Source organism: Cygnus atratus, chromosome Z (assembly GCF_013377495.2).
Source record: "Cygnus atratus isolate AKBS03 ecotype Queensland, Australia chromosome Z, CAtr_DNAZoo_HiC_assembly, whole genome shotgun sequence".
Classification (NCBI taxonomy): Eukaryota; Metazoa; Chordata; class Aves; order Anseriformes; family Anatidae; genus Cygnus; species Cygnus atratus.
The window spans coordinates 26,172,532-26,193,464 of record NC_066396.1 but is presented as its reverse complement, the minus strand read 5'-3'; the positions used below and the strand labels follow the sequence as shown (position 1 = coordinate 26,193,464).

Sequence of the window (20,933 nt, the reverse complement as noted above, 5' to 3'; positions counted from 1 at the left end):
AGCAGGGATCCGCCCGGCTCACAGCTGCCCGGCCGGCCGCCGGAGCCCTCAGCACCCTGAGGACGCTCCGTGCTGCGCCTCCTCCGCCCCTCCGCCACCTCCTTCCCTTCACCCGCCTCCCATGGCCGGCGGGGCCGGGCGCTGAGGGGCGGTGCGGGACCATGGGGCGGCGGGGGCTCGGGGCTCGACTCCCCGCTGCCTGCAGGCCCCCGCCGGGCCGCGGGGTGGTGCTGCCGCCGCTCCTTCCCTGCCTCCTTCCCTTCCTTCTTCCCTCCCTCCCTCCCGCCGCCGCCGCCTGGGCAGCCGACGGCCGCAAGATGGAGGCGCCCCCCGTTACCATGATGCCCGTGACGGGCGGCACCATCAACATGATGGAGTACCTGCTGCAGGGTAGGGCAGCGGGGCCCGGCGGGGAGGAGACTCCTGGCCCGAGGGGTGTCTGTGTGGGATGTTTGGGGTGTGTTTGGGGGGGTGTTTGGGGGGGTGTTTGGGGTGTGTGTGAGGTGTTTGGGGTGTATGGGGTGTCTGTTTGGGGGGTGTTTGGGGTGTATGGTGTCTGTGGGGTGTGGGCAATGGCCGTTGTGTCTCTGCCCGCCCCAGGCAGCGTCCTGGACCAGAGCCTGGAGAGCCTGCTGCACCGCCTGCGCGGCCTGTGCGACAACATGGAGCCGGAGACCTTCCTGGACCACGAGATGGTGTTCCTGCTGAAGGGGCAGCAGGCCAGCCCCTTCGTGCTGCGGGCGCGGCGCTCCATCGACAAGAGCGGCATGCCCTGGCACCTGCGCTACCTGGGCCAGCCGGAGATAGGGGACAAGAACCGGCACGCGCTGGTGCGCAACTGCGTGGACATTGCCACGTCGGACAACCTGACGGACTTCCTGGTGGAGATGGGCTTCCGCATGGACCACGAGTTCGTGGCCAAAGGGCACATGTTCCGCAAGGGCATCATGAAGATCGTGGTCTACAAGATCTTTCGCATCTTGATGCCGGGCAACACGGATAACATTGAGCCGCTCTCCCTCTCCTACCTTGTGGAGCTTAATGTGGTAGCTCCAGCTGGACAGGATGTAGTCTCCGATGACATGAGGAACTTTGCAGAGCAGCTAAAGCCTCTGGTGCATCTGGAGAAAATTGACCCTAAAAGGTTAATGTGATTGAAAAGCTGGGCAGCTAAGCATTGCCTTCACCAGGGTTCTTCAGGGCTGTTTTTATAAAACACCTTTCAATCAAACTATTGAGAATTTGAAAGATTGAAAAGATTGAAAGATTTGAAAGATTTGAAATACCTTTGAAATCAAAACATGGAGAGGGGAATAAAGGACTACATAGCAATGTTTTGTTAGTTGCAGGTACTAATTATTTTTTCCCGCATTTGCGGATTGTGAAAAAAAGGATGTGATTTACCTGCTTCAGTGAACCTGCTTTGGCAGGGGGGTTGGACCCAATCATCTCTGGAGGTCCCTTCCAACCCCTACAATTCTGTGATTCTGTGTTTCTTTGAATAAAATGAGATGCTTCTAGAAAAACAATGCCATTCAAAACATCATTAAATACTAGGATTGGTAACGTCCCCCCGCTTGTTGGGAAAATACTTGTTAGAAAGCACAATGCCTAGTAATCCATCAAACTTAGTTGAATTCACAAACCTTTGTTTGCACCTCAGTGCAGTTTTGTTTTGTTTTTAAAGTACTATTCTTGTATACCACCTATTAACACTTCTAAATAATACATGAAACTGATAGCCTTTAATGCAAGAGGTGTTTATAACAAGCATAAAACCAGGAACTGTGCACAGCATAAAAGAGCAAGAGTATACCTGTTTATGATAAATTAATAAGACAGAGTGTATGTAACAGAAACAGCTGTGACAAAGAATACTTTATAACGAACCTGTTTCTGATATTACAAAAGCTAGAATTAGAAAACAATTTACCAATATTACAACCACAAGAGGTTTTTAAAAATCTGTTAAGTGCTATTCCATCTACTTCACTGAAGTTGAGTGTGACAGTCCCAGTTAATGAGCAGCAAGTACATTTTTAGTATTAAGATTCCTCTCATCTGACAGGTAATATTTAAAATTAAAACCAACAAGACTGTCATGTCTGGACCTGTGCAAAGCATTTGATACTGTCCCATGTGACATCCTTGTCTCCAAATTGGAGAGACACAGGTTTGATGGATGGACAACTCAGAATTGGCTGGATGGTCACACTCAGAGATGCAGTCAAGGGCTCAACGTCCAGGTGGGAGATGAGTGGTGTTCCTCAGGGGTCAGTATTGGGACCGGCACTGCTTAACATCCTTGTTGGTGACAAGCACCTGGGGGTGCTGATTGATGAGAAACTCAACATGAGCCAGCCACGTGCACTTGCAGCTCAGAAAGCCAACTGTATCCTGGGCTGCACCAAAAGCAGCATGGCCAGCAGGTCGAGGGAGGGGATTGTCCCCCTCTGCTCTACTCTCATGAGACCTGACCTGGAGTGCTGTGTTCAGCTTTGGGGCAGTATTGGAATGAGTAAGTTAACAACTAAAATTTTCAACACAAGGACATGATCAAGATAAAGAGTAACGTGCTCAATGAGTGCATGCTCTACATAAGGAGACATGAGAATAACTGAGTATCTTAGCACTGGCTAAAGAATGCTATTATGCTGAATTCATAACGATGATTTTCAAAAGAGGATGCAAACAATGCGATGACCTGTGTGACCTTGCTAGACTCAAAACACTCAGACTCAAAGTATGTTCTGGAGGGTACGGGCACACCTACAATTACTTTGTTCACCTCTGACTCACACATGACTGACACTCATCGGACAGCACACTATCCTGGGGTTTTGAGTCTGCATTTTTAAATTTTTTTTTAGCGTATTGTTGTCGCATGTGACTTCCCAGGGGCTGAGGGGTAATTCCAGGGCTCTGGCTGTGCCAGGAAGCTGAACTCACCGGGTTGTTCCATGACTCAGTTGCAATCCCACCCCATGTGGTGAGATTCTTCAGGGCTGTTGTCATGTCCAACCAGTGTTACACTAGCTAGGAATCACTTGCCACAGATTTCCAAGATCCATGGCCTGTCTCAGCACACAAAATTTTAGAGAGAAACTCAATAGATCAGAATTCTTGAGCATCATATGGTAGGTTTTCCAAGGATACTTACTTGTAAGTATACATAAAGACAGAAAGTGACAAGTGTCTAGACCCTTCCCGTAGCATCTGAAAGAAACTCACTCAGAAAAAAACTTGGTCAATTAGCATGCGGAGGGGCAAATAAATTACTGAAGACTTACTGTACATGCTTGTTCTATTGACGATCCACAATTATGTCTTTAAAGGCTCAAAACAGCAACAGAATTATGGAGTTAATGCAGACCCCAGGCGCTCAACAGAGGCATTAAAAACAAGGAGTGTGGTGATAGAAACTAGCCTTCAGTATACAGTCACCTCACAGTCTTCTCTGCTCTTTAATTTTCATCTCAAAACAATACCCAGAAACTATGCACATTTAAATGCTGTTGTTTGTTTGTTGCTGTTGCTTTGTTTTGTTTTTTGTTTGTTTTTGTAAGGGGGAAAAGGCTTTTCAGTTACAGTGACAGAAAGTAAAATCCCACCTCGAAGGTCTGACAGACCTGATCAAACAAGAGTAGGCTGCTGAATGGAAATGTCCTAATTATTAAAGCGAGGCTTAGACCACACGATAGTTGGACCCATTGTTGTCTAAAGTTCCCCCCTCAAATCTTTTAAAAAGTTCTCTTTAAGAAAATTAGTTTGAACCTTGAAAACTGCAGCAATCCATACTACCACCCTTCCTTGTTCCAGCTGTAGTCTATTCTTAGAAGAGGCAGGTGTGCAGAGGAAAAACCTTACTGCATCAATGGTTACAGCTCAAGAAAATTTGACATAGTCAGGCACATAATACTCAAAAAGTGTAGCCCTTCCCTTTATCTAACGGAATATGCTTTTATCCTATGATTTTTTTTTTTTATAGCTGAAGACTAAAGATAATGATCTTAATTATAAACACCAGTAAATTTCATGGCATAACCTTAACCAGTGATTGGTATTTATGGATTTGAGGGATGGACCACACAGTGGGTGAGGAATTGGGCGGATGGTCACAGTCAAAGAGGTGCAGTCAAGGGCTCAGTACCCAGGTGGGAGATGAGTGGTGTTCCTCAGGGGTCTGCGCCTGGGACCGGTGCTGTTTAACATATTTATTGGTGACAAGGACAGTGGGATTGAGTGCACTCTCAGTGAGTTTGCTGATGACACCAGGCTGAGTGGTGCCATTGACACACTGGAGTGAAGGGATGCCATCCCGAGGGACCTGGGCAGGCCTGAGAGGTGGGCCTGTGTGAACCTTATGAGGTTCAACAAGGCCAAGCGCAAGGTCCTGCATCTGAGCCAGGGCCATTCCAAGCTCCAATACAGGCTCGGAGAAGAATGGATTGAGAGCAGCCCTGAGGAGGACCTGGGTGTGCTGGTTGATGAGAAGCTCCACATGTGCACTCACAGCCCAGAAAGCCAACCATACCCTGGGCTGCACCAAAAGAAGCATGGCCAGCAGGGCGAGGGAGGTGATTCTCCCCCTCCGCTCTTGTGAGACCCCACCCGGAGTGCTGCATTCAGCTCTAGGGCCCCAGCACAAGAAGGACATGGAAATATTAGAACAAGTCCAGAGAAGGGCCATGAAGACGATCGAGGGGCTGGAGCACCTCTCCTATGAGGACATGCTGAGGGAGTTGGGACTGTTCAGCCTGGAAAAGAGAAGGCTCTGGGGAGACCTTATGGTGGCCTTCCAGTACCTGAAGGGGGCCTACAGGAAAGCTGGGGAGGGACTCTTTGTCAGGGAGTGCAGTGATAGGACAAGGGGGAATGGCTTTAAACTAAATTAGATACAAGGTGGAAATTCTTTACTCGGAGGTGAGGCTGAGACACTGGCACAGGTTGCCCATAGAAGATGTGGATGCCCCAGCCCTAGGAGCGTTCAAGGCTGGCTTGGATGGGTCTTTGAGCAATTCTATAATTCATGGTCAAATTATATTGTAATTACTCACATCAGTACCTTGACTACAGAAGTGCTCAGCTTCTCCATACTGGAAAGCATGTGTTTTTAAATTACATGCAGAACTTATGTGACCAAGAATGTAACTTTTTTTTTTTTTTTTTTAAAAAAAAGGGGAAGACTGCAGGGTTGCATGGGAAAAGATTTCATTTTTTCCAGCTAAAACAGCTGCATTCAATGGCAGGGCTTGCCTAAGGACTCTACAGTTGTTGCCTGATGCTGCAGAGCTAAAGTTTACCTTTTTTTTTTTTTTTTTTTCCTGTCATGCAAGTAATTTGCCTTCTATTTGTCTAAGCTGTTTCTCTCATTTTGCAAACTTTACTGGTAACTATGTAAGAAGTAGAAATTCCTGCATAACCAATACTGGCAGGATTATTGATCTACTATGGAATCAGTTATTCCTGATATTAAAAAAGCTTGCTCTGCAGAAGTTATTCTCAGTTCTTAAAAATTCTTCATACATTAGAAAAAAACAAGTTTATCCTCTGGCATTTCTCAGTCCTGGATCTCCATTCTTGACAGGGAAGCTTTCATAATGTTGTTAGTTCTGTATAAACAAACACAAAAGCTTAAATACAACTTTGGAAGTACTCTATATTAAAACTATACTGTACAGGAACATTTTTTAACATGCTTCTGATATGATAGTACAGAATGAGATTTTCATATATAAACAGCTAATGTGGCATTCAAATTTTCATTTCAGTAACCTCAGTAATAATACAAGCAAGCTACTTTCTGTTAAATTTGTACATACATTGTAGTATGGTATACAACTTCATACACAATCTAAAAGTTGGTTACAATGTAAAACATTTTAAGTAAGTTTCCTTAGACCACTGAAAAGTTAAAAATAACTACAAACCAGGGTTTTTCTTCATAATTTTTTTAATACTTTTCACTTTTAAATACTGGTTTTAAATTTGTGATTGTAACATGGAAGAGCCAACTTTTAATTTTTAAAACTTATCATTAGGATTATAAAGCTATTATATAACAGTTACACTCTACACACTCAAAGTACTCAAAAATATGATTCATGTTTTGAGTCTGTAGATGAACAGTGGCAATTCAAATACAGTGTTATCTGTACAACTTGACAAAAATACAGGTGGACAATCTGATTAAAGAGAATCAAGAGAATCTGCACAACTTCAGATATGCCAGCTCAGCCCAATTAAGTACAAGGTAATTCCCTCCACCTCCCAAAATGTATCACATTTTTCACAGATAAATTTCTCCAAGTAAGATGTTCTGGTTCTCAGACATGATAACAACGGCTATTGCTCATCCTCATTCCCCTTAACGGTTTCATCAAGTAATTTCCTTCAGATCTAGTTCAGCAACAACAAAATTCTCCCAAAAGATATATTCAGAAAACAATATTTAATGGAGAAGACTGCTGCATTTTCAGCAGCAGAAATTGGTTCAAGAAACATCCCTTCTAGAGTTAGGGGCTTCTTCTGCAAAGGAAATCATAGCTGTATAAATGCTACAGATCCATTAACAGTGAACTCAAGAGCGCACATATATGTGGCAGTGTCTGGAAGAACAGTTGGGTTCAGGAGAAAGGGGAAATTTTATAAAACCATAAAAATCCTTCAGATTTTTCCTCAAGAAAGGATCTAATGGTTACTTAAAACACAGACAATCTGAGAGGCCTACAGAAAGCTGCCTTTTTTTTTTTTTTTTTTTTTAAGAGGTCAATTAATACCTATGTTTCAATCTTGCAAGTACTTCCGTAGCTTTTTAGGAAGCCTTCTTACAATACTGATTGGGCAGGGCTAGCTGTAGTGAAGTACCAGTGCCTTTATCTAAAAAGAAAGTGTATTTCTTACAAAGAGTATCTGTAGTGTAATTTTATTTACAGAATAAATCGCAAAAGTACATCACATTTAGTGCAAATGCAACTAATAATAAAAGATTTATATACTGCTTTGTAAACTTCCATACCTTTGTAAAATAAAGCTATCCAATTAAATTAAGAAACAGTTACTTGCCTGTGTTCAACAACTATTACCAGAAAAGGCAAATAAGGAATTAAACTCTTCATATTCTGGATTTTTTTCCTTTTTTGAAGTTCCCATCAGTGGCTATGGTGAATGAACCATTGTTTAGTTGATTGTAAAAAGATGAAGTATGTTTGAGGTATAAGAATTATTTTTTTATCATCACTATATAAAATGTTCACTGGTGATATAGTAAACATGTACAAATTTTTGTCTTATTTGCCTTACTAGCATTACCATATAGGCACTTTTCTACATATTCAAATTAACAGAATAATTCTGTAATAAGGCATATTCCATGCACACCTTTAGAGAAAGGCAAATAAAAAAGGGAGAGTTATGGAGCATGAAATCTCTGTGCATGTGTAATCATGTGTTAGGTATGATTTTATCTCTAAAGAGAAAATGAACAGATGAAAGTTTTTTCCAATACTGTACTGATCACATTTAATCATTCACCAAATCTTCATTAAGTTACTATTTTATAGTTATTTTCAGGCACCTACCATAATATATCAAATAAGACTTTCACTTCCTTTTGAAAAAATATATCAAACTTTTTCCTTGAAAGACAGAGGTCAGTGAAACACCCAGCAGTCTCTGAATAATTTCCAACTACAGGACACGGATAACATGTCTCAAAGCAAAAACCAGTCTGCCAGAGTCCTCTCCCAATGAGCATCTCCAGAATCAAAGGCAGGCAAATATCTGACATGTAAATTCTCACAGCAACTAAAGGGAACTTTCCAATAAGAACTATGCATCCTCATAGCTCTGACGGGTTTTTGATCAAGTGGCAAGTATCAACACAACTCACTTTCTACATGAGCCTCATAGCATGGCTTTATTAAGGTGAGGAAAACACATGCAGGATTTGAAAATAATGTATTAATCCTCATTCTAGACTGGGAATGTTGTCCTATGTAGTCCAAATTACTTCAATAAATATTATAGTGTACCTTCTCACAGCTTCAGAAAAGCCCCCTAGATATCATGCAAGAAAGCAGTCCACATATAGCATGGACAGATGTCTTCTAGCTTTTGGGCAGTCTCTTGCCCTCTCACATAGAATCTTTCCAGAAATTTCTGGGTCATGTTTAATAACAAAAATTCTGTAGCACATATTACATAACTAAAAAATACAATAGAAATATAAAGATATCTGGAAAAAAATAAAGCTTTTCACACTCTTACTCCTTCAGAGCCAAAGATCTTCATAAGAGTAAGACAATAGAAAAGGCAAAGTCATAAGGATATTGACAGCCCTCAGTTATTAACTGACATTTTATGTAACAAGATGATTCATTATAGAAACCAGCAGCAATGAACTATGATTATACAAAGCAAAACAAAACCTGCCAGTAATTCACCTAGGCTTTACTGAACTCCTCCCTCTACCCCCCTGCCCCAAAATACCACAGATTTTTATGCATATAAAGCACATACAGTATGCTATATGTGCATTTGTGCTTTTTAGACATGCACAAAAACTATGCAAGTATCTGGGGAAGGCTGACAACAAAATTCTGCCAGTTGCTTAAAATAAAAGCAGTAACCCACGTTGGTGATTCAAAGTTGTATGTTCTTCCTCGTCCAAAGCAAGCAAATGAAAATAGAGCCATATACATGTTATCAATACATGTATTTATAATTACACACTGATTCAGCAAGAAAAGTTAGCAGGAAAGAGCTAGTGTTAAATATTCAGCTTCACGGTGTCGCAACATTTCTTCACTTCAGTATACAAAGCCTAGGATTTGGGCCATAAGAAGACTGTAGATCCTTCGTTCCAGCATGGAGTGCTCTTTGCATGGTCACTTCTCCAACGTGGAATGCTCACCCAGTCTTGTTCTGATCACTGCAGACAAGCAATGACAAAAATATAGCACTGTAAATTTCAAACATTAATAGGAAAACAAGAAATTGTTAAGCCCTTAAATAGTATTCGCACTGCTATGATCACATTCCAACTGTTGGCTTGTGACAGCCGTATTTTTAATGGTTCACCTACACTATCTCTAATAATACACAATTAAAAACGTGAATCAGATATTACAGGGCTACCTGTTACAGAAGGATCAGATGACGAAGACTTGAAATCTGGCATAACAAATAGAGCCTAAAAATAGAGGCAGCCTGTGTCATGCACAGAAAAGTGATAAGCTTGCTTTCAGATCTCGCTCTAATACTAGAGCTACCAAACACTACTGTGCAGCTGTAATTCTATGGCTTACAGTCTACGCACTAACAAGAATTAAGCAAATCAAAGCCTTACTTTGCACAAATGCTTATGTCTGACAGACTGAGCCTCAAGTGATTGGGAAATCCTTTCCTAATGTCACATCAATTAAATGTTAAAATCATTTTAGATTAGCCCAATGGCATATACCATAAAAATACGTCCACTAACTTCAGAAGGCATCTGTAAATTGCTTCTCTTTTTCAGGTTTACCAGAAAGACTGAAAACTTAGGTCACAACCTTTAAAATATTCTAGTGGTTGACATTGGTCTGTCAGAAAGTTTCCATTGTTAATAAAAAACCCAGATCAAAACTATTCTGTCAATATAAAAGAATACCTTGACCTTCATAGTAGGAATTCTAATTCTAATGGTATTTGGCCACCTGATATAGATATCAAAACCTAATGAGGCTTTAGAGATAGTTCAGTATGTATTCAAAACATGTACAAAACATCTGTGACAATTGAGAACACCACTATAGACATGCATATGAAAATTTGCAAGAGGTAGTAGGTCTAAAAAAAATAATGGCTACATAAGTTATGAAGTATTATTTTTCCACGTGAATAACACATGAATGTTTTAAGAAGCATATTGCATACATTGGTTAATAATAAACATTGAATTCATGCTAATTCATAATAAACATTGAATTCATGCTAATTATGATAAAACATTTCTAGATTACATATTTCTGTTGGCCCTAAATATTTAAAGCAGTGAATCAAGAAATTAAAAGAGAATATATACCTGCTAGTACTAGAATAAAATAGGCTTTCCTGCTGTTTTCTCTTGCACATATGATGTAAAACGCTTCAGGAACTTGGGATATTCTCGTTTTGCCACTGCTCGTAACACTGATGCTGGTGCCCATCCTCCAGGATTCACTACAAGTAAACAGGAAGAAAGGCACTGAAATACAGTAAATCCTCTAAAAGCTAGAAATGCAGATGTAAGTTCGTATTCTTGCAATTCCTTCTGAAATAGTAACAGTGAATAATCATAATTTTTTAGGCCCTTACAGCTTGTACTGTAGCACTTCCTCCTCACAGTATTCAACTTCAGCCCAGGTCTATGATGCCACTACTTAGAAAACATTAAAATAAGTTATTGTGAGTCTTTCAGAAATGCCCAAATGGAAGGTGATATTTTCTAAGTACTTCAAAAAAAAAAAACACCAACAACAACAGAAAAGGAAGATTCAAGTTACTTCTTATTTCAAATACAACAGAAATTAGTGTTAACTTCTCAGTTACTGCTGCATCTGTCTGCAAAATTGCTACATAGCCAATGTCTTATAAATTATTTTTGAGAGGCTTTAAAATATGAGAGGCTTTGAAATATGTTTAAATTCATTGCTCAAGAATTTTGCAGAAGAAGCTGCCACTTCCTATATAATCATAGTTCAGAATTTGTCACTGAAAATATATATTTTTAAATAATTGGGAAACTTTTGAAACAGAAAACAAAGTAGCTTTATAACCCCAGAGGTTAGCATTATATAACAGCATTTACACAGGACTTAGTACGAGTCACATCACTCCTACATGTCAAAGATCTATAGAACTCATTTTCCAGAGTTTGGTTCCTTAGTAAGCCATGTAATAGGTGGTTAAAAATAATACGCATGTGAGATACTCTTAAAGTGTTTTGTAGCTGCAGGAGACAAGCTAATAGCTATGTGGTTCCAATATTATAACACACTTCTAAATACTGGGTACAGTAACAATACAGCTTGGCTTTGATAATTTAAGTCAATACCAAGGATTCTATCAGTTAAAAACGTAAAAAAAATGTAGAGTAGATCATAAGGCTTGCAAACATCCTCATACAAAATATATTTGTACCTTCTTAACACTGTGGGTAAGAACTGTATCTTTACTACCTACAGCTTTTCAGCCTAACAAGATGAACTGGGGGAAAAAATTGACAGCAATACATGAATAAAAAAATTTACTATTGCTGAAACTAAGAGCTACTGCAAAGCATCACAGTTGCAGACACTTCTTCCCCCCCCCCCTCCACCAAAATTTCTGTACTTATGCTACACACTAATTTGTTCCTCCCAGAATGCCACATGATGAATGCCACTGATTGATGTAACACAAATTCAGATCTTTTTGAACATGAATACCACAAATATTGTCCTGTATGTTTAACAGAAAACCACATCAACTTTTTTTTCCTGATAGCTGAGTAACTGTATTTTATAATTATATTTTTAATCTTTCTAAACATTTATATTATTAAAACCAATATTTTATAATAATAATAAGCATATATCATAAATGTCACACTGGAAAGAAATATAGACTTACCATTAGCTACATATGTAATCTTGCATAAGATATTGTCTCTGCTTATTTCCTTGTTCCCCTCTGGTGGGCTTACTAATGTCTGACAAATCATAGCAATATTTATTTTGGCACGGACACAGCGATTGTTCAGCTACCGAAAAGAAAATAAAACATTCATAAGCTTCAAACTAAGTTTATTTCCACATGCTTGACTGTAACATTTTAATTTTCTATAAAGTCTAAGACAGTCAAGAAGCTGTGTTTTAGAGAGCATGCATTCTAGTATATGATTAACAGGAATGCAAATAAAATCAAAGGTACATGGTTAGTTAAAAGAAAGGGTTAAACTGAAATGCCTGAATCTGATTTGTTTGCTTCATACATATTAGAAATTAATTACTTCAATTATTAATTATTGTAACAAACAAGTAGGGAAGCAGTTAAAGGATAATGTATCTGCATTTACAGACATGAGTAACTTTTCCCTTATAAACAGGCAATGGCATAGGCATCAGCACAGAAACACTCCAAAGAAAGTATTCACTGCCTATTCTTTGGCAGAACTGTGTACACTGGAAATTTAAGAGATCCTATATCTAAAGTTATACAAACCTGTTTTCACATATGACAACACAGAAAAGTTATTGATTTGATTCAATATAAAGTCTTAATTTTTTAAACAGTCTTCATATCTCCAAAAGTTTTGTTTTCAATCTTCTGCAACACCTTAGATCTGCCAACTGTTAAGGCAAGATAGCTTTTGGCTTGGAACACCCAGGTCATTGTTTCACTGAGTTTTAAAATAACCTGTATTTTGCATGATTACTCTGACCCGCAACCTACTTCACACTTCTATTGCGACACCATCACCACGTAAGAGAAAAGCGGTAACTTAAAAGCAGAACCTGACAGAATGAAAATAGTACTTACAGGAGCACTATCATGTTCCACAGAAAAGTTGCATACAATCCATGTCTCAGGATCATTTTCACTGAATGCTGGTATCTTTCTGATGGCAGACAAATATAGCACATCCCTTTGAGAAGCCGGCCACACCCTCTGCAGAGAGACAACCGATAAGCTTTTAACAATTGGGCAAGTACTTTTTTTTAATCTTTAGACAGAGGAAAAAAGAATTAAGACAAACAAGATCAGACATGTTATTTAAGTTAAAAAAAAAAAAGTTTCATCAAGTACTGGGACCAGTACTGTTTAATACCTTTATTAATGACAGACATTGGGTTCGACTGCACCCTCAGCAAGTTTGCCGACGACACCAAGCTGTGTGGTGTGGTCAACATGCTGGAGAGAAGGGATGCCATCCAGCGGGACCAGGGCAGGCTTGAGAGGTGGGCCCGTGCGAACCTCATGAGGTTCAACAAGGCCACATGCAAGGTCCTGGCCCTGAGTCAGGCCAATCCCAAACACCAATACAGGCTGAGCGGAGAATGGATTGAGAGCAGCCCTGTGGAAAAGTTCTTGGGGATACAGGTAGACGAAAAATTGGACATGAGACAGCAGTGCACACTTGCAGCCCAGAAAGCCAACCGTATCCTGGGCTGCATCATAAGAAGTGTGGCCAGCACGTCGAGGGAGGTGATTCTCCCCCTCTACTCTGCTCTTGTGAGACCAACTCACTGAGTTCATCTTGGGCCCCCAGCACAAGAACAACATGGAGCTGTTAGAACAAGTCCAGAGGAGGGCCATGAGGTTTATCAGAGGGCTGGAGCACCTCTCTTATTAAGACAGGCTGAGGGGTGATCAGCCTAAAGAAGAGAAGGCTCTGGGGAGCCTTCGGTACTTAAAGAGGGTTTTTAAGAAAGGTGGAGAAACTTTTTACAAGGGTGTGTAGAGATAGGACAAGAGAAAGTTTTTCAACTAAAAGACTACTTTTATGTTAGATATAAGGAAGAAATTGTTCACTATAAGAGTGGTGAGGCACTGGAACAGGTTGCCCAGACAAGTTGTGGATGACAAGTTTGTGGAGGTGTTCAAGGCCAGGCTAGATGGGCTTTGAGCAATCAGAGCTAGTGGAAGGTGTCCCTGCCCAGGGTAGGGGGGTAGGGGCTGGAGGTGGGTGATCTTTAAAGGTCACCTCCAAACCAAAAAAGTCTATAATTTTGTTAAATTCTATGCTAATAATTTCATGCAATTTTCAAAACTGAAACAGAAAAAGCATAGCTGTTGTACGGATACATATCAGGTTACACTGCTGCACTTGAGTAAAAAAGTTTAAGGCCTTCGGCAAAGAGCCGAGCTGCAATACTTCTCATAGACAAACAGGAAGAGGCAGTTCCTTTCCTGTTCTCTCAACCTCAGGTTCACATTTTAGTTAATACTTGTAAGGTACAAACTACACTATTAACTACACTGGTTAAGTATAAACAGATGCATCTACAGTTAGCTAGGCCTCCAGAAGCATGGAAGGGCAGAGAAAATAAAAAAAATACAGTATTTTAAGTGCAATTACTTTAGCAAGACAGATAGGGTAAACTGACATTCTCTAATAGAAAAGTTCAGAATCAAAAGTATCTGATAAAATATGAAGCTATATGGAAGCCCTTTTCCTGACACTTGGTAGAATTAAAAACGCCTAGTTTTTACCACAACACTACACAGATCACAAAACTGCCATATTCAAAACCAAGTCTTCTTTTAAGGTTGTTTTAAGGTAATAGCATTTCTGGTAAAATTATCTCAGAAAAATACTTGCTCAAATTTCTGAGTATACTAACACTTGGAATCATGCAAGATTAGAGATTAACCTGTACTCTTAGTTACCATTTTCCTTTTTTGGAACCCGTTAGGCTACAATTGCTGGATTGCAATTCAAATTACATTTTTAGTGAAGTTGCACCAGAACTCTTTGGGGAAGAAAAGAATCATAATCAAGTCATACGAACAAATATTATACCAGCAATTACACCACTTTATAACGCAAATACATATGCCAAGTAATTGTGGTCAACAGTAGCTTGCAATATTGGAAAAAAGCACATGATACAGTGGTACAAGTTTCCTGTCTGAAGTCGGTGTTGATTTTTTGCTTCAGTTTGCTTTATATGACCCTTGTCTTGCTGAAGGTTATATTACTGGAGATTAAAATCAATCTTAATATGTTATTTCACGCTATATCATAAACACGCACAACCACTTATGCTATCAAGCCACGTTCAAAAAGTTGACAAAGTCGCAGTTTCACAAACAACTTGTTCTGAACTGTTTTCTGAGCAGTACGTTTAGTTAAGCATTTTTAAATGGATTAGAGCACATGTGCCCAAAACTGTGTTGGTAAGGTACATATACCGGTGGAGGGTTAGTCTTACCTTATGTGTCTGGTAAATGATGATTGCATTATCAGCTAAATTTTCCACTACGTGAAAATTTTCAATCGTTGCTACAAAAAGGAAAGAAATCCATCAGTAAACAAGCACTGATATTAGGTCAATGTTATAAACAATATGCTTGCTGATATGCTGACTTAGGCTTGCACATAAGTCTATGGGGCAACAAACAGACTGGGAAACAAGAGGCTGGAGAACAGCCCCACAGAAAGAGACCTGGTGCAAGTTGAACATGAGCCAGCAGTGTGCCCTGGCAGACAAAAAGGCCAGCTGTACCCTGGGGTGCATCAAACACCACATTGCTAGCCAGTTAAAGGAAATGATTGTCCCACTCTGTTCTGTGCTGGTGCAGCCTCACCTCGAGCACTGTGTGCTGTTTTGGGCACCACAATATAAGAAGGGCATAAAACTATTACAGAGTGTCCAAAGAAAAGCTACAAAGATGGTGAAGGGTCTAGAGGGGAAGACATGCAAGAAGCGGATGAAGTCACTTTGTTTGTTCAGCCTAGAGAAGGGGAGACAGGGGTGTGACCTGATGGCAGCCTACAGCTTACCCATAATGGGGAGCCCATGATCTCCCCCCAGCGACTGAAGCCATGGGAATTGTATGAAGCTGCAGCAGGGGAGGGTCAGGTTGGGTATTAGGAAAAGGTTCATCACCAAGAGGGTGGTCAGGCACTGGAATAGGCTCCCCAAAGAATAGGTCACAGCACCAAGGCTGCTGGAGTGTAAGAAGCATTTGGACAATGCTTGCAGAAATATCTTTTAATTTTTATGTAGTCCTTTGTGGAGACAGGAGTTGGACTTTATGATCCTTGTGAGTCCCTTCTAGTTTTGGATATTCTGTAATTCCATGATTGCTGATAAACATGCAAGACTTCAGAAACGATTCCTTACTTTCCCAGTCATTGCGAACATCGACATTCCAGAAGTAGTGGCAAACTTCATGTCCTGTTACCCCTTTAACTGCATGCGTTGCCTTCAAGGGATCTAAAACTATTCCATTCTCTTCCACCTCTCTTCTGTATACCTATGGCCAAATACAAAGGATGACACACACAACAGAAATATCAAAATTGAAGTTTTAAACAATTAAAACATGAATACCAGTTCATTTTTAAAAAAACTTCCTGGAACACTAATGCACGAATAATTTGTCATAACAGTTTTCTCTGGTAATGACTAATGAAGATGTTCTTAGCATTAAAGCACACATTAAAGTATCATTATTCTGAGAATCTCTACTACAAAATGGATTAAGCTGCATTATCACTACATACAAGGATCCCCATAAGCACAGTAGAACAGCTGACAGTAGCTTGCTACCAAATAACATTCTTATACATTGAAATTACATGTCATTTAATAACAAGTTTTAAGTAGGAGGGAATGAATGTATCCATAAAGACAAAGCTATTCTTTAGAGTTACATAGGAAGCTGCAGCTCTTGTGGACTCCAGTCCTAGCTTAAACAATGCTATCCTCAGAAGTTTTAACAGCATAACTCACTGAGAGGTAGTATTCAAAAAGAATAAAAATATCTGTCATACTAATTAGGCAAAAAAGAAAATATTTACCTTCATTTCTCCTTCTTCAACCACTAGCTGCCAATTGGCATCTCCTCCTACATCTTGTAAGGAGTAAGTCATATGGTTTTGTACCATCTCTTCCACCTTTAAAGAAAAAGCATACATTTTTAAATTATTTCTTTCATCTTCTTGGACAGGCAACAGTACAGTACTGGAAGCCACAAGTCATTACTTCAAATCCTGTGCAGGAGCTGAACTAGGACAACAGAGCTCTCTATCAATAAACATCGAGAACAGATACGTCTAGACTTCAGAAACAAATGCCAAAACCTTGATTCCAATTATGACTTCACTCTTTATGGGTACTTCCCATCTTCCCTTTGTACCTCTAAACTGCCAAAACTCACTATACTTCTACCATAAGACTGTTTCAATTCGGCATTCAGAAAATTGGTCGAGGTATCTCTAAACAGAATTACAATGCACTGTAAGACTTGAAGCCCAATAACCAATAAAGAACATTTAAAAGGCTGAACAAAGACAGGGGAAGGGAAGTAGGGGCAGACAGCTGTGGTTGACACAGGCAAACCCAATACAGGAATACAGATTAGCTCTAAAAAACTGAGCGCTTATTAAAAGTCATATCGGAACAGCAGTGAAGGAAACAGTCATGAGCAAAACTTGCCTATTCTGTTTCATTGACAGCTTTGCACAATAGCAAACTAGAAAAAAAGACAGAAATGCTCACAGTCTTACAACAAATTAAGATGCAGACTCCTCTATTATAAAAATCTCATTTAAAATTACTTAGTTATGTGCTTTTCTTAAAGGCCAGATATTTGATAATTTTAATACAGCTATGTGAACATGTCATTATTTTATTTTATATGATGTGCATGAAAATGGGTGGTGGGACAGAAAATGCATTTTTACTTGTGTTTTTATTATGTATCTGTAATCTTATTTTATAATTTTTCCTTTTTTCTTTTCCTTTTCTTTTCTCTTTTCCTTTTTCCTTTTTTTCCAAATTCCACTCACACTCAAACAAAAATAGAGGCAAAAATCAGGTATACACTGCTGTGTAATGTTTACAAATTCTGTAAACCATTTACTAAATTTTCACCTGAACAGTAGGTGACTACTAAAACTTAACACAGCAAGTAATACCATGTGATTGACACTGTTTTCCTGAATTACTAGAAATGTATGTTCGTTTTTTTTAAAGGAAACGCATTACTTGATCAAGTAGTACAACATGTAGAAAGCAAAATTAAAGAATACTTTGTCTTTTTCTGGTATGATATAGAATTGAAATATGTTTTTACTTTTAAATTAAACAGTAATTCTGTTATAAAATGTATTTTTTAGGCAATACACTTAAGACCAGGAAGAAAAAAAAGGTAATTGAATCAAGTCAAAGTCCTCCAAGTATAACATCAAAATAAAATCTATTGGAAGTTCTACTTCAGTTTAGCCGCACACTTATCTACAGAAACACAATTTATCAGTCCAGTTCTTGAGGTTTTTTTTTTCTGAGTTATAATGAACTAAAAAAAACCAGCAAGATCTGTATTTCTGCTTTTAGACTAGTCATCTTTTCCTGACAGTTACTAACAAGTTTCCTAGAAAACTTTTTTCCTCTAGTGACACAATGACAGTACTATCCAAGTCAAATAACAGAATGTGGACTATTTAAATATTCAATTCAATAGCTCTAGGTCACACTTTCAGACAGAAAACCTCACCATCCATCTTTCAGACAGCTGCCCTTTAAATTAAGGGACACAGAGGTATCACTGCTGCAACTTGCAGAGCAGAGCTGTTTTTCACTAGCAAGCAATTGCTTCTGCTTGACCGAGGAACTGCAGTGCCTACAACTGTCTTGTACACATTACCTATCCAAACTATCTATGATCTACCTGCAGGCTGTTGTCTGTAAACCTGCATCTATTTTAGGTACTGTATTAGGCAGAGTTAATATTCACAGCTTCTTTGACATGGGAGAGGTCATATTATTACCCCCGGGATAATAATACCTCTTGGCAGGCTACAGAAATGGTCTGCAAAAACACGTCTATCCTCTATGCCATGCAGCCTTAGGCTGAAAATTAAGTGGGCAGTTCTTCACTTAAAAGGCCATCAACAGCTAAATCTATTTTAAAAACTGATAGTCCTTTAAAACAAAGTGATCTGCAAAACACCTGCAGAATTTTAAGCCTACAGCCTCCCACTCAGCTGGCAGTAACAACTCAATGTCTTTCTGAAAGCACAGTGAAGAAACAGCTCCCATCAGAATATATGTTGAAAGGTCTCAATTTTAAAAACAAAGCTGCAAGTTTCTACTTGACCTTTTCCTGACACCAAAATTCCCTTGGTATGAATGAGGTCTAGAAGCAAGTCACATTTATTCAGAATCAAGATGTTAGCTTGCCTTTCCAAAAGCCAAATCCCCTGCCAGGGAATGGAGGCCAATTTTATTTTTAAAAGGTCCAAGGCAGGTTGTCACCAAAAGATAGCATACTGTTTTCTCTTCATGCTTTCAGATGTCTTTTACCTGCCTGTTCATCAGTAGTGAAGCTCCAGAGCAGGTAGACTGATTTCTTAGTCTGGTAGAAATTTGTTCTAGGAAAAATATATTGGGGTAACGGTGGAAAAGAATTTATAAACTAACAAGATCATCCTTTCTGCAGTGAGTCAGTTAACTCAAAACCACATTTTAAGGCACTGAGTGGTAACTTCTACTTCGTATAATCCATGCAGCAGTTGAGAAGAGCAAGGCCTTGCCACCATATTCCAGTCCATTTGGCCACGATCTTTAATCTCAATCTGCTTCATTGTGATAAGGACATGGTCAAGCTCAGGTTTGTTTTTAAATGGTTAAATTTTCAGCCACACCAGAGCTCTAATACTCAGAGCTCAGATTACCATATAGAAGCGCAAATGCTATCACTGGCATAAAAGACGCAAAAATGAAAAGGCCTGCATTCTTTAGTGATTATAAGTTTTCCTTGTACTGAGCAGGTGACGTACGCACAGCCTGACAGACAACCAATTTCTACTTCTGGACTCAAATTTGCTTTCTATTACTTGATTTGCCCCCTCCTTTCAAACAAACTTAACATACTAACTTGACTTGGACTACCAGTAGGTGAGTCTATCAATGCTGTGTAATACAACGTGTATACTTTTTCCCCTCACAATAAGTCAAAATTTAACAATTAACTGACTGCAATAGGTCAAGGCAAGTGTTAGGCTTTCAGTCTGTGTTGTGTAAGTGTAAGTGCTAGGGTTTTGCTCACAAAGATGGCAGTAATGCCTGCAGGTGGTATGATTCCAGGCTCTGTTAATCAAAAGAAAATCCGTTCCTTCTATTTGAAAAAGCAGCTTGTTTGCAGTGTTAGTAAATGATATCCAAAAAAAGACAAAACAACGTATCACAGAAGAAAGTCTGTCTCTGACTCTCAGTAAGACATGGACCACAGCAGAAGGAAACTAATGGCTTGCGTGCCATGTTTGAACAAAATTTTGAGACTACAGAGCAAACGTGTGACATCACCTAATTAATTCAACTTCAAACTATGATTGTCACAGCAAGCACCTAAAATACTTTTGTGCATTACTGGTGTATATAACTACATTTGCATATACAGGAAATCAGACTTACTTTCCAAAGGATCAGTGAATATATTGAAACTATTCAATAAAAAAATCATATCCACAATCTTTAACAACACACTTTATAACCTTTCAGATGTTTTTACTAGACGGAGAAAATGATAGTACTGAACCTTAATAGTTAGTATCTTAATGTCATTAAGAGTGACAAATGTTAAAGGCAAAATTAAATCTGATTTAAAAACACGAACATCAATTCAAAGCAAAGACCATCTCCATCCCACACAAAACAGGTGTTATCCTACTTTTACAATAATCAAAAATGCAGAATTTAAGGTGTATGCATTTTTATTTAAAGCTACTGAAACCAATCCAAAAATTCCACAAGATTTAGGCCTCTGCGGGAGTGATATGCATGCAAGCAGAATGTAAAAAGACAACCATTTAGTATTCTAATAGAGAAGTCCTTTGTTTGTCTCAATGTACTAGTTTGAAGCAAGCAGTGATTTATGTAACAAAAAAACTAGGTTCTAGAGAAGAGGATGAAATACAGCAAAGATATGCAACCCCCGCTCTACACATTAATACAGTACCTGTGCGCTGAATCTGTGAACATCATCAGAGGCACTGACTAGATCAATGGAAGACATGGAGGAAGAGCGACTATAGGGCTACCAGAGACAGACAAAGAAAAAACCAAGTAATCAGAACAAAGGCACAACAGAGCATTCAGTACCAACTTGCAAGCACAAGATAATGAAAAGGAAAACAAAAGCACCATAAGCAGCAAGCACAGCAGCAAATGCTGATTTCATGCACCTATTATGTATTA

The 20,933-nt window shown here is 39.3% G+C and overlaps 2 protein-coding genes across 3 annotated transcripts in view; one reads left to right on the top strand and one right to left on the bottom strand.

Moving 5' to 3' along the window:
* Positions 1 to 209: 209 nt before the first annotated feature.
* MED18 (mediator complex subunit 18) lies at positions 210 to 1,529 on the top strand. The gene is made up of 2 exons (XM_035553549.2): positions 210 to 390; positions 601 to 1,529. Exons 1-2 carry the CDS (start codon positions 318 to 320, stop codon positions 1,152 to 1,154), a joined length of 627 nt encoding a protein of 208 aa, XP_035409442.1. The 5' UTR covers positions 210 to 317; the 3' UTR covers positions 1,155 to 1,529.
* Positions 1,530 to 5,639: 4,110 nt separating this feature from the next.
* The window catches only part of CERT1 (ceramide transporter 1), an 81,584-nt gene continuing 66,290 nt past the window's right edge, over positions 5,640 to 20,933 (bottom strand). Inside the window, exons 11-18 of one of the 2 annotated variants that reach the window (XM_035553588.2) lie at positions 20,695 to 20,772; positions 16,535 to 16,630; positions 15,855 to 15,987; positions 14,940 to 15,010; positions 12,544 to 12,672; positions 11,635 to 11,764; positions 10,067 to 10,203; positions 5,640 to 8,932 (exon numbers count right to left, since the gene is read on the bottom strand). In XM_035553588.2, the coding sequence (XP_035409481.1) occupies positions 10,076 to 10,203; positions 11,635 to 11,764; positions 12,544 to 12,672; positions 14,940 to 15,010; positions 15,855 to 15,987; positions 16,535 to 16,630; positions 20,695 to 20,772 (765 nt within the window). In that variant the 3' untranslated portion in view covers positions 5,640 to 8,932; positions 10,067 to 10,075. The remainder of the gene's footprint in view (positions 8,933 to 10,066; positions 10,204 to 11,634; positions 11,765 to 12,543; positions 12,673 to 14,939; positions 15,011 to 15,854; positions 15,988 to 16,534; positions 16,631 to 20,694; positions 20,773 to 20,933) is intronic. The other variant, XM_035553590.2, reaches the window with a different exon arrangement.

Bases quoted from the DNA above. Each gene is read 5' to 3' on its own strand.
- MED18 (XM_035553549.2), top strand. From the start codon at position 318: ATGGAGGCGCCCCCCGTTACCATGATGCCCGTGACGGGCGGCACCATC. The intron at 391-600 runs GTAGGGCAGCGG...TGCCCGCCCCAG, and splicing joins GATGGAGTACCTGCTGCAGG to GCAGCGTCCTGGACCAGAGC.